This window comes from Labeo rohita, chromosome 20, assembly GCF_022985175.1.
Source record: "Labeo rohita strain BAU-BD-2019 chromosome 20, IGBB_LRoh.1.0, whole genome shotgun sequence".
Classification (NCBI taxonomy): Eukaryota; Metazoa; Chordata; class Actinopteri; order Cypriniformes; family Cyprinidae; genus Labeo; species Labeo rohita.
Window position 1 is genome coordinate 4,424,792 of NC_066888.1, and position 14,670 is coordinate 4,439,461.

General features: G+C 36.3%; 1 protein-coding gene across 3 annotated transcripts in view; it reads left to right on the plus strand.

Moving 5' to 3' along the window:
• LOC127182639 (E3 ubiquitin-protein ligase TRIM9) overlaps positions 1 to 14,670 on the plus strand; it is a 45,865-nt gene that overhangs the window by 6,771 nt on the left and 24,424 nt on the right. For all 3 annotated transcript variants that reach the window (XM_051138033.1, XM_051138034.1, XM_051138032.1), the window contains exons 2-3: positions 11,371 to 11,466; positions 14,389 to 14,511. In XM_051138033.1, the coding sequence (XP_050993990.1) occupies positions 11,371 to 11,466; positions 14,389 to 14,511 (219 nt within the window). The remainder of the gene's footprint in view (positions 1 to 11,370; positions 11,467 to 14,388; positions 14,512 to 14,670) is intronic.

Sequence of the window (14,670 nt, forward strand, 5' to 3'; positions counted from 1 at the left end):
ATAAGACATGAAAACATTGTAGCTGGACCATTTCTTAAAGAAAATGAAAAGATTAACAAAATAAAACTTTTGTTTTTGTACAAATCATGAAATACAGAAATAACAGATCACATTTTGTTGACTTTGTTGATGTTTGTGCAGCCGGCTGAAGTCAAAGATGGTCAGCCAGCAGGGTTTGATATGCAGCTATTCATAAAGAAGACAGGAAAAGACAGAAAGTGGAGAGAAATAAACATAGAGAGAAAGCTCTGCACACCCTCCTACAAATGTGACCCGTCCTGTTCAACGCCTAAATACAGAATCCTGTAATACAGCAGGTTTCCATGGTTACACATGAATATTACGTCAATGTTTCATTTTCCCACACAACTGAAAAGAACCATCAATGACTGTGGTTTCTTTAGACAGGCTGAATAGACAACCTCTCACCTCCCTACTGTGAAAAAAAAATATCCATGTCAAAATCTGTAGACTTAAATGTCAAATATTCTTCTCAAAATCTAAAAAAAGGAGAAAATTTATTTGATATATAGAATATACAAAGCTACATTTTAGACCACTGAAATTTTTCACATTGTGACATTATTTTGTATTATAGAAAATGTTCAGTAGCACTTTACAGTAGTTCATGTTAGTTAATGTGTTAACTAACATAAACAAACAATGAGCAATACATTTATTACGTTGTTTATTAATCTTTGATAATTTTAGTTAATAAAAATGCTAAAAAAAAAGTTGTTCATTGTTAGTTCTAACTAATGTTAACAAGCACAACTTGTTTAATAATGCATAAGTAAATGCTGAAATTAACATTAACCAGGATGAATAAATGGTGTAGAAGTATTGTTCATTCTTAGTTCATGTTAACTAAAGTAGTTAACTAATGTTAACTAATGAACCTTATTGTAAAGTTGAACCAAATTTTATCCAACAATTCTTACCATTGTAATGTTTCCACATATTTTATTTTTTTTTTAATTTATTCTAAATGGTGGTTGTTAATAATATAAGATTTATATGATTCAGTGAGTTTTACTATTTAAGTTACAATTAGATAATAAATAATTATTTTTAGCATATAATAATAATAATAACTTTGGCCGTTCTGCTTGTTTTTTTTTTTTTTTTGTCTTGAAAACATCTTATTGAATTTTTTTTTTCTTTTAATTCTGGGGTTAAATGTTACTGTTCCTGAAATTTTTCATGACCACATTAGTGAATATTGCCTTAAAAGAGAAGCCCACTTCCAAAACAAAGATTCACATGTAATGTACTCACCCCCTTGTCACCCAAGATGTTCATGTCTTTCTTTCTTCAGTTATAAAGAAATTATGTCTTTTGAGGAAAACAATTTATATACTTTTTATTCTCAAATGCTTGTCTTGTCTTGCTCTGCCTGAACTCTGTGTATCCTGACTCAAGCCAATTAGGGTATGTTGAAAAACTCAGATCGTATTTTCTCCCTCAACTTAAAAAAATCAGATGGGAGTCTTTCGACATCGAAAAAAACCCAGTCCAGGCAGAGTAAGACAAGACAAGTGTTTGACATTAAAAAGTATATAAATTGTATTATTTTTATGAAAATAACTGATCGTTATGCTAGATAAGACCCTTCATCCTAGGCTGGGATCATTTACAACCGCATTTGGGATCGTTTGAAGCCACATTTAAACTGCATTTTGGAAGTTCAAAATCAGGGCACCATATCAGTCCATTATACGGAGAAAAATCCTGAAATGTTTTCCTCAAAAAACATTATTTCTTTATGACTGAAGAAAGAAAGACATGAACATCTTGAGTACATTATATGTGAATCTTTGTTTTGGAAGTGAACTTCTCCTTTAAATTTTGTTCTGTTCTTCACGAAGACCCAATACAAAGAATATGAGTCTAATGGGCTTTTTTTTTATATAGATGTGACAAATGTGGTCACTATAAAGCTACATAGAAATTCTGTTAACATTTTACAATAAAGTGTGATTTGTTAACATTAGTTAATGTGTTAACTAACATGAACGAACAATAAGCAATACATTTATTACACTATTCATTAATCTGTGTTAATGTTAGTTAATAAAAATACAGTCGTTCATTGTTGATTCATGTTAGTTCACAAACACAACTTGTGATTTTTATAATTCATTAGTAAATGCTGAAATTAACATTAACTAAGATTATTAAACGCTGTGGAAGTACTTTTCATTCTTAGTTCGTGTTAACTAATGTAGTTAACTCATGTTAACTAACCTTATTGAGAAGTGTTACCAAAATTCTATGCAAAAATTCTACTATTGTATGAGTACACTGTTAAAAATAAATGTGCTTTAAAAGGTTCTTCACAGCGATACTGTAGAAGAACCATTTTTGGTTCCACAAAAAAAATTTAGTCAAAGGTTCTTTAAAGAACCATCTTATTCTTACCTTTTTATAATGTGAGTTCTTCTTTTGCCACAAAGAACCTTTTGTGAAACAGAAAGGTTCTTCAGATGTTAAAGGTTCTTCATGGAACCATTTCGACAAAAAAGGTTCTTCTATGGCATCGTGAAGCACCTTTATTTTTAAGAGTGTAAATGACAATTTTGCAAGATTGTGATATTTACTAGCAATTCCTGATTGAAAATTGTTTCAAGTAATTACAAACTAACTGGAAGCAACAATTAATTATGTTTTAAATTTTTTTAGAGAAATTTTGAAATAGAAAGACTCATCTTTAATTTACAGATTTGAAAAATAATGTGTTTTACAGTGTACTTACGGCGTTGCTGTAAATATTGGAATATATTAAATATATTGGAGTGATGAGTATGAACAAACCTCAGGCTCCTTAGTGTTTTCCACTAGTAACATCCATTCTAAATCCGTCTGACTGCAATTAATCCGAATTTGTCTTGCAGCATCACAGACTGAATAAAATACTCATGAGCAAAAAGCAAAACTAATGAATGCAATCAGGGGAAACGGCTAAAGAATTGACAAATGAGCGTGTAACCTTCATTTCGTTGTTTAGAGCAAGATTTGCTTCTCATTTCTTAGCACCATTCTGACGTTCTGTCAAATATTCAGTTAAAAATTGATGACGGCAGTGACTTTCTCTCTTTCCATTTCATATATCAAACCACAGAGATGTACAGCTAAATGGAGGCGAGAGACAGAGAGGGATGTTGTGATCAGTAGGAAGATTTGTGTGAGCAGGTCAGATGGGTGATTGGTTGTGCTGACCTCCAGATGTACAGCATTAATCACACAGCTGCCCACAGAGACAAAAGCTCTGCTCCAAAACCTAATGAGCTGCTTGCAGTGCAAAAATCATTTTCTTCATTAGTCATTTTGTCCTGTTTAACAATAAAAAATGTTAAAGGATTCTTAAAACGAGATGTATTTATTGGATAAGATATTAAGATATTGATGAGATATTGTTATTTATTACATATTGTGTATTTCCCCTGCCATCAGATGTTTAAATGTTCAGCATTATTGCAACATACCTAATATTGTCCAAATGTTAAGGCAGCATCACATATATCTTTCACAGGCAAGCGATCCCATAACGTATTGTTATAAGCATCCAAGATGGCCAGTGCAGTGAGAGAAATGTTAATTATAAATATATTTCAGTTAGTACAGAAAATTATGTTTATGACAATTTAATTGAATTAAAAATAGTAATTAAGTTTCTCACTTGGGATATTATGTATTCCTTCTCTTTATTATGGCTATGCAAAGCACTTTGGATTATGATTGTGAATGAAACATGTATTATAAATATTAAATATTTACAGTTTTTGTATGATCTGTTTACACCCCACTGAAGGTTAGGGTACGGTCACATTTACTACAGTTTGGCAAATGTTCATGGGTGAAATCCAGTAATTTCCATAAATATTTCCCCATGCCGATTTTGCAACAGGTTCAGTTGGTTACACAAACTTTCTAGCAGAAAGGTGTTTGGTTTGAAAGTTTGGGTTGTGCATCAAACATCCCTACACTATTAACAACAGACAATGGAACTATGTATTGTATGTAAATGTATTTTTCAGAATTCATTTCATAAAACCTTTCATAAGGTTTCAAAATCATAAGTTTTCATACAAATCAAGTCATACAACTCATGCTCATCAGTTTGTGCTGTCCAAAACAGTTGGTTATAATATGGAATCCATATTGAATCCATATGAGACATAAGCTCCTTTTACACCACAGTCCTGGTAAATTACCATAAAACTACCAGTATGACTTTACCCGTAAATACACAAATATGCTGTTCACACAAGCAACGGTTTTCTGACTTTTACCATAAGAGACCATTTACACATCAGCACCAATGCCAATAAATTCTGTGATGTTACTAGTTCGCAAAAGTGGATTTTTCTGAAAAATGCAAAATACCCACCACCAGGCTCACCATCGAATCTGAGACATGTGTTTTTGTCCGCCATGAGCTAAGAATTTCGATAAGACACTTGAGCCTGCGACTGACGATTTAGGAGTTATAAGCGTTTTCGTACTTTTGTTCGCTGTAGCACCCGCATCAGGCCGATTGAGGTGAGCCTTGAGGTGGTGTGAGTACTACTATCCCTCCAAGTTTCAAGTCTCTACGACTTACGGTTTGGTCTGCACGATCAGTTCGCAGAGAGAGATCGCAGATCCGTGACCATTCTAACAATTAAAGCAGAAATTTTACAAAGCAGCAGAGCTTTGTGAACAGCTCAAAGTAATTATGTCTTCTCTATAATAACGGTATGATTGTTTATTATTCGTCAGCATGTTCTACATGCTCACACCGGTAATTTTGTTCTGCGTTCACACAGCGCACACAGAGTAAATTGCCAGAACGAATTTACTGGTATTTTTGAAAAGGTCTTCTTGCTCCTATTGGTAATTAACCAGTAATTTACCAGTTAAAGGAGAAGTCCACTTTCAAAACAAAGATTCACATAAAATGTACTCACCCCCTTGTCATCCAAGATGTTCATGTCTTTCTTTCTTCAGTCGTAAAGAAATTATGTTTTTTGAGGAAACATTTCAGCATTTTTCTTCATATAATGGACTGATTTGGTGCCCCGAAAATGCAGTTTAAATGCGGCTTCAAACAATCCCAAATGTGGTTGTAAACGATCCCGGCTGAGGAAGAAGGGTCTTATCTAGCAAAACAATCGGTTATTTTTATTAAAAAAAATACAATTTAAATACTTTTTATTCTCAAACACTCGTCTTGTCTTGCTCTCATTGAACTCTGTGTATTCTGGCTCAAGACAGTTAGAGTATGTCGAAAATCTCCAATCGTATTTTCTGCCTCAACTTCAAAAATCATTTTAAAATCTTCCTACATCACTGCAGAAGTACTGACACAGTCTTTGCAAAGTGAACATGCAGGAAGATCAAACACCCTTAACAAAAAAGGTAAAACAGCGATATAGGACGATTTTGAAGTTGAGGGAGAACATGAGATGGGAGTTTTTCGACATACCATAACTGTCATGAACCGGAACAAAAACAGTTTATGCAGAGTGAGAAAAGACGAGCGTTTGACATTAAAAAGTATATAAATTGCATTATTTTAATGAAAATAACCAATTGTTTCACTAGATAAGACCCTTCTTTCTTGGCTGGGATTGTTTACAAACTCATTTGGGATCATTTGAAGCCGCATTTAAACTGCATTTTGGAAGTTCAAAATCAGGGCACCATATCAGTCCATTATATGGAGAAAAATGCTGAAATATTTTCCTCAAAAAACAATTTCTTTACGACTGAAGAAAGAAAAACATGAACATCTTGGATGACAATGTGGTGAGTACATTATATGTGAATCTTTGTTTTGGAAGTGGACTTCTCCTTTAAAGTCTGCATGTGTGAAAGGGGCTATAGTTTGTCCTATATTTTAGCATAGAAAATCTAAACAGCTGAAGACATCTCAGTATTTATTGCTTTTTTTGTATACAGTACAGTTTAGCATATACAGTAAGTATCAATGTTAAAAATGACAGATTAGAATGGAAAACAAATTGTGAAAGATGGATGTGAAACAATTAAACCCTTTGTGTGAGTTGTATGAGAGCTTGACAAACAGAAGCTGCGTTTGACAGCAGGGGAAGGATCAAGGAGGATCAAGGGAGCATAGCTAGCATTAGCTAACTTACATTTGTTGGATTTTTACTAATTCATTTCATTGGTTCAATGAAATTCACTTTTGTTTTTCTAGATTTCTTGCTGAGCTAACTACAATGTCTAAATTAGAAAGTTACAGTTCTTTATTGTTTATTTTTAGTTTTTATTTTTAAAACTGAGGTAATGTTGTATGTCAGTGAGCCAAAGTCGAAGTGATTGCATCTCAAACGCTTTTAGCACTTAGTTCAGTCAAGTAGTGATTGTCCTCTTTATAGCTAGCTACACACACATAGCTGCCAGCGTACACTCTGACTTCACATTACATTTTGTTTGTGTTGTGTGGTCAGTAGTATAAACAAATGGAGAATGTCTCTCTTGTAAAACTCAGGGCTCTCAAGTTTTGAAGACAGGCAAGAGTGACATCTCATTAGGGGAGACATCAACTCCAGGGGAGACGCGCTTGAATCCTGCCGGTTCCATAGCGAGAGCGGCGCGGCCAGAGAAATGTTGGGCGCTGCGGTATATTAAATATATTATAAATAGTTTTTTCTGCGTGAGAAATACAATGTGTGGCGGGAGTGCGTGACAATAGACCGAAATGAGTGACTGTCACGCTCAATGCGTGACACTTGAGAGCCCTGAAAACTGGTGACCCTATTTTTGGGGGTCCATTTCAGTAAGGATGCTGCCTTGAAAGGTCTCTACCTTTGAAGAGGTACTTTACTACATTTTGGAAGACAGTCAGAAAGGGCGGTAGTTTTAGATGTGTATTTAGCGCACACTCCCTGAGGACTCACTATCAAGGTCACTACTACTACTACAGATTTGTATTGTCTTCTACACACACACACACACACACACATTAAACAAACACACAGTCTCAGTCCAGCAAACGTGCTGATAAGCCAAGTGCCCAATTGCTCTGTCAAAAAAATCAACCAACAGCAGTTACTGAAATGTCATACATGTCTCTGTGATGTCCTGAACACACACACACACACATACACACACTGCTCATCTTCCACTGTCTCTAAATTCAATTCCCGTCTCATCAGCTCTTCATCACATTGCTCTGCTGAAGTAGATAATGGGACAATAGAGCTTCGTCCTTTAGCAAGATAGAGAGCCTAAATAAAGAAGCTCCACTTGTGATTTCATATTAGCATAGTATTTTTCTCAGAGCTCCTCATTATTCCAGATTCCTTTCTTTCTATCTTTCTTTTTTTCTTTATTGTTTTACTGTAAAATATTTTAGAAAGGATAAACCTCATTAATGTTTAGAAGTGAAATACATTTGACCTCATCTGTGTAAGTGAGTCTGACCATGTGACCTTTGCGGCGACTATGGTTGATAAACTACAACTACGTGACATTTTGGGCTTTAAAGTCTGTTAACACCATTTTAACAAAGCAAGGAAAGACAACCGAGCCTTTCTTTCTTTGTTTGATTCATTGGTTGAAATTAGCCTGAGTAGCGTGAAGGAGGGCCAGATTGTAGAGGGTCTATGGACACAAAAGAGGGGTGGGACGGTGACCCCGATGCATCATTGACCCCAGCAGTGTCCCGGTGTCTTCTTCTCGATCACACAGGCACACATACTGGGAGAAGTGGGCCATGAGAAGGGTATCTGTCAGGGTCTTGTTAGCAGGCTGGACAGCTTGCCTGGGCAGATGGCACGTTAATAGAGCGAGGAGATATGTCTGTGTGTGTGCTTGTGTTTGTTTATGTGTGTTTCTTTCGTTGATTTAAGACTCAGAGATCGAAGAAGGCCAGGGAAGGCCCTGAGGAAGAGGAGCAGGTGGGAAGGAAATGTGTGTGTCTGTATGTGTGTGTCTCTGTGGACTCGTGCCAGGGTGTTTTCCACAGACTTGAGTGATCATTAGTCAAACTAGAGACCCTACGAAGAGACCCTCTATTGTGTGCATTATGGGAGCCTTGTTTAAAAAAATAAAATAGATCTTATCTAAGCAATAATCATAAGGTTTGGTTCTGATTCTTTGATTTCTTTTAAAGGTTTGGAGTCAGTAAGAAGTATTAATGTTTATGAAAGTCTCTTATGCTCAACTACACTGCATTTATTTGATCAGGAATACAATAATATTGTACATATCATTACAGTTTATAAAGTCTTTTTTTATTTTAATATATTTTAAAATGTAATTTAATTGTGTGATGCAAAGGTGATTTTTCAGCACCATTACTCCCAGTCTTCAGTGTCACAGAAATCAATATGCTGATTTAGTGCTCAAGAAACATTTATTATTGTCAATTTTGAAAATAGCTGTGTTGCTTAATATTTCTACGGAAACCATAATATTTTTTTTTTTTTCAGGATTCTTTGATGAACAAAGCAAAACAAAAAAGAACATTGCAGTTGCCATTGTGCTTAGTATTGCTATACACTGCATGAATAGGCATGCTGATAGAACTAGTTGAATAGAACATATTGATCTTTTTCTTTTTCTCACTTTTTTTTCCCTTTCACTGAGAAATCTGCTGGTGAGTGCTTTTTCAGGGTTTCTACTAAATGTGAATTAATGAGTTGTGCATCTTGGTTTAGGTTCTCACTCCAGCTGCTGTCAAATGTCTGTCGGGCTCAGGCTGAGGGTTTTGTTAGAGATCAGATAAAAATTAGATAGTTGGTGTATGTAGTACAATAGGCTAAAAGTTTTTTTTTTTTAAAGTTATATTTTTGGGCTTTTTGTTACTTTAATTATTCAGACAGGACAGTGGAGAAAAATGACAGGAAAGTATTGGGTAGAAAGAGGGGAGCGGGATCGGCATAGGACCTTGAATCAAACTCGGGTCACCATGAGCACAGTTGCGTGTATATGTTGGTGCATCAACCACAAGGTTATTGGCACCGACAATAGGCTAAAAGTTTAACTGTAAAGAAACCATAATGCAAAGCTGTTGTTTGCTTTGAGAAGATCATATTGAAATTATCTTATTCCTGCTGCCTGTGGATTATGGAGGTCTAGTAAACCTCTGGGCAAAGCCTCTCGTGACTGGGTATTAAGTTGACAGTGACAGTGTTTCAGTAATCTAAAGCTGATTCTGCACAGACCCGATATAATGCATCAAAATCATTCAGATCCTGACAGTTGAGTTTTGTTTGGGAAAAGGTTGACAGGACAAATTTGATTAATTGATTGATTGACATATTGCAATAGTGAATGTTTTAGGACTAGTTCATATACTAGTTGAGTTGAGCATTGTTGGCTTGGTGTTAGGTGATGGAAATGTTAGGTGGTGTTTCAGAACGTTTGGAAAGTTTTGTGGGGCTTGGGGAATATTAAGTAATGTTTAAGGGTTCTGGGAAAAGGGTAAAGTTGGATTAGCAGAACTAGATCATTGTCTTGTATTCCAGGATGTTGGTTGGTTGTTTGAGGATGCTGGGAAATGTTGGATTGGCAGGACTGGATTATGGTGTTGTAAGGCACCTGGGTGCAGGTTTTGGAGGCCCCACAGAAATGTTGTTTGGGGTTTTAAAGATGCTGGAAATGTTGGCTAGTGTTTTAGTGGTGGTATTTGAGGATGTTGGGAATGTTGAGTAGCATTTGAGGATGCTGTGAATGTTAGGTGGTGTTTGAGGATTTTGGAAATGTTGGGTGGTGTTTGAGGATAATGGAAATGTTAGGTGGTGTTTGAGGATAATGGAAATGTTAGGTGATGTTTGAGGATTTTAGGAATGTTGGGTGGTGTTTGAGGATGCTGGGAATGTTGAGTAGCATTTGAGGATGATGGGAATGGTGGGTGGTGTTTGAGGATTTTGAGAATGTTGGTTGGTGTTTGAGGATAATGAAAATGTTGAGTAGCGTTTGAGGATGCTGGGAATGTGGGTGATGTTTGAGGATAATGGAAATGAGTGGTATTTGAGGATGCTAGGAATGTTGGGTGGTGTTTGAAGATTTTGGGAATGTTGAGCAGCATTTGAGGATGCTGGGAATGTTAGGTGGTGTTTGAGGATGCTGGGAATGTTGGGTGATGTTTGAGGATGCTGGGAATGTTAGGTGGTGTTTGAAGATTTTGGGAATGTTGGGTGGTGTTTGAGGATTTTGGGAATGTTGGGTGGTGTTTGAGGATGCTGGGAATGTTGAGTAGCATTTGAGCATGCTGTGAATGTTGGGTGGTGTTTGAGGATAATCGAAATGTTAAGTAGCATTTGAGGATGCTGGGAATTTTGGGTGCTGTATGAGGATTTGGGGAATGTTGAGTTGCATTTGAGGATAATGGAAATGAAGAGTGGTGTTTGATGATTTGGGGAATGTTGGGTGTTGTTTGAGGATAATGGAAATGATGCATGGTGTTTGAGGGCAATGGAAATATTGAGTGGTGTTTGAGGATGCTGGTATTGTTGGGTGGTGTTTGAGGATGTTAGGAAATGTTGAATTGGCATGGTGCCTTGAGGCCCCTGAGAGAACACCTTTGGAAGATGTTGTTTGAGGATGTTTGTTAATGTTTGATGGTCTTGGAGGGAGTCAGGCATTGTTGAGTAATGTTTCAAAATGTTTTGAAGATTGTAGGTAATGCTGGGTGACATTTTAGGATGCTGAAAATGAAAGGTAATGTTTGAGAATGCTCATATTGTCTCTTTGAAGATTTTGAAATTGTTGGGTGTTTTTTTAGAATGCTGGGTATTGACAGGGCCATACCAGGATCCTGTGTGGTCTCTGGGTAGTCGGCCTTTATATTGCTATTAATTCATTAGAATGAATGGCTACTTTTTATTGGCTGTCAAGAGAGAAACATACTTCATGTCCACATAATATTTTGGTTATGGCATGTACCAGCAGGGGTGGCTGCCCATGCCAGCCAGCCAAACCTTGACCCACTGAGTTTGAATATGTTGGGAATCTGGGGTATGTTTAAGAATGTTGGGAATGATGGGTGGTATTTGAGGATTCCAGGTAATGCTGGGTTAGTCAGGATGCGAGATAATGGTAGATGGTATTTTAGGATGCATGAAATGTTAGGCAGAAAATAGTGGGAATGTTCAGTGGGATGTAGCTAATGAATGTGCTACATTAATTTATGCAGGTTTTTAAGTGTGTGAAGATAGTGTCTGGTGATGATGTATAAGTGATTAAAATGTGTGATGCAAGTGTGCATAATAGTTATACAGTGGAGCACAACATTTAATCTGTTTAATGCAACATTAATAGTTTTAATTGAATTGAGGTTATATAACATACACTCACAGCTCTATTAATTCATTATGTTAAGCAAATGATTTCATTGACCCATGTTTATGTGTGCAGTGTCAGCTGTCCCAGGCGTTGAATGGAGTGTCTGACAAAGCCAAGGAGGCCAAAGAGTTCCTGGTGCAACTGAAGAACTTGCTTCAGCAGATACAGGTACGTAACACAACAAAGCCATCTGATGAAGAGTTATGTATTAAAAATGTGTAAATGATGTAAACTCATCAAATATTAAATGTTTATACAGGTTGCCAGTTGAACGTGCTCCTTTCAGTTTCATATAACAAGCCTATGTTTTGAACACTTGTGAATAAAGAATTGCCTTCACAACAGAGCAGAAATTATAACATAGCCTAATCAAAACAGCCATGCTCGAATATTAGCATCTCCTCTTTGATTTATGAGTGTCTCATTAAATATGCAAATGAGTATCTTGTTAAAAATGAAGTGGGGTAATTATAACGTTCAGCATGTATCCAACAAACATGCCATATGTGAGATGTTAACATGAATTTTGTTAGCATGTTTATGCATTGCATATCAAAGGTTTTGATCATCTAAAGCAGGGTTTTCAACCAGGGTTCCATCAACCCCTAGGGTCTCGCAAGGGAGTTTGAAAACAGATGTACAACATTAAATTCATATTGAAAGTATAAAAATATTTTGAATATATGTCAAGTTTGAAGCATGTTATCTCTTTACCCTAGAGAAATGAAACTGATACAGCTTAACATTTATTTGTATTGAATGATGATCAATGCAATTATTGTGTACAATTCATACATTCATATGAAAGTCATGAGTTTTGAATTGTATTCTGTCTGAAGGCCACTGGATTATGAGCTCTGAGCTATTTTTACTCAAGTGAAGAATTTAATGCCCTTTCATACTGCCCAGCAGGCAGAGGGAGAGAGGAAGGGATTGTCCTTAAAAGCTTCTATAAGCAGACTCTGCACTGAAGTGCTATAGTGATCAGTGATTTTCAATGTAATGTGACATACTTGCTTACACAGAGACAAGTCCCACAAAAGGAGTATAGTCTGCTTTCAAGCCTGACCTCTTATTTTAAAATGTACGAGTCACACATGCTAATATCAAACGTCGTCTCTTCATCATCGATGTGTAGTAGATGAAATGACTCAGTACCATCAGCCCAGTGTTAATGTGTGGGTGTAGGTCTCACATCTGAGTCACAACCCTGCTCAAAGTGAATGAACGATTAGTTCCGTTCAAAACTCCTACACCACAGACTCCCTCAACTGATCTTTGCCAGCTTTACAAAATGCGTTTTAAAGCTGAAGTGTGTCATTTCTGTGCCACTACGGACACCAAACAGAATAGCAAATATTATATTTCAAGTTTTTCAAGTTATTCCCTCCATCTTGCACAAACAGGGAGTCCAGCTCCAAACTCAACTGGTTGAGTCCAAGACTGGTGTTCATGGTCCAGTTTGCCTGTTCTAGTGGTGGTGGATGCTGTAACTACACTGTTCTGATGCCTATAAAAGCTTCCAGTCTTTTTGGCTGACATTGTTAAGTAGCTGTGCATTCTGTAAAAAACAACAACAACAACAACAAAAAAAAAACTACCCATATTTCATAGTACTATTGTTGACTTTATTTGAAATGTGATGTGTGTCATTTTGTTTGTTAAATCACTTTCTTAAAGGAGAAGTCCACTTCCAAAACAAAGATTCACATATAATTTACTCACCCCCTTGTCATCCAAGATGTTCATGTCTTTCTTTCTTCAGTTGTAAAGAAATCATGTTTTTTGAGGAAAACATTTCTGCATTTTTTCTCCATATAATGGACTGCTATGGTGCCCCGATTTTAAACTTCCAAAATACAGTTTAAATGCAGCTTCAAACGATCCCAAATGCAGCTGTGAATGATCCCAGACAAGGAAGAAGGGTCTTATCTAGCGAAACGATCGGTTATTTTCATTACAAAAATATAATTTAAATACTTTTTAATCTCAAACACTCGTCTTGCCTTACTCTCCTTGAACTCTGTGTATTCTAGTTCAAGACAGTTATGGTATGTCGAAAAACTCCAATCGTATTTTTTCCTTCAACTTCACAAATCATTTCAAAATCATCCTACATCGCTGCAGAAGTACCGACCCAGTGTTTGCAAAGTGAACATGCAAAGATCAAACACCCTTAACAAAAATGGTAAGACAGCGATATAGGATGATTTTGAAGTTGAGGGAGAACATGAGATGGCAGTTTTTCAACATACCCTAACTGTCATGAACCGGAAAAAAAGAGTCCAGGCAGAGTAAGACAAGACGAGCGTTTGGCATTAAAAAGTATATAAACTGTATTATTTTTATGAAAATAACTGATTGTTTTGCTAAATAAGACCCTCCTTCCTCAGCTGGGATCGTTTACAACCACATTTGGGATCATTTGAAGCCGCATTTAAACTGTATTTTGGAAGTTCAAACTCAGGGCACCATATCAGTCCATTATATGGAGAAAAATGCTGAAATGAACATCTTGGATGAGGTTTCACTCTCCCCAACTCTCCACCATCCCCAGCTCCACCTGTATAGATCTGCTCTGATTTTATATGTTATTTATAGGGGTTATTTTATGTTATATGTGCAGCAGTAGTATTTCTTAAATACTCACAGCAACTTGTCTGTGGATGTATTGGGAGCAGCAAGTCTCAGTACTTGCTCTGCTGCAGCAGCATAGCAGATCTATTCCACCAAGACCAAACACATTAACATTGGCATATATTACCATGCTAAATTCTCAGAAAGTTGTCTTGGCAGAATTAAATTATGGCAGAATTAAATTATTTAGTATTCAGCAGTTTAAAATACAGAAGTTTACAAATGCAAAAATGTTAGCCAATCACATATATAAGTCTGAAAGGTATAATAGCATTTTAAATTCTTAGGGCTCAGACAGGTGATGAAACATTATAACAACTAACTTCAGACTTCTACTGGAGAGAGGTTACAATGTTACAAAAGTTCAGTGGAGATATATTGTATATACTGTTTTATGGGGTAAATTCTTGAGGCTCACTCTCAGTATCTGTATGCTGTGTGTATGTGTAACAGGAGAACGGCGTTGAATTTGAGGCATGTCTGGTCGCTCAGTGTGACTCTCTGATTGAAGCGCTCACTCGGCAGAAGGCCAAACTGCTCACCAAGGTCACAAAGGAGAAAGAGAGTAAGCTAAAGGTAGGTCAAAACACACAACATGCACATCTTTTGTCACTCATTCCTATTCTAAACACTTTTTGACCAGTGTCCACATTGAAAATTAGGAGTAGTAAATTACATTCTGTAATGTTTGTAGCAGTAATTTAAGCATATGCCTTTAAGGGTAGTGTGGGAAAA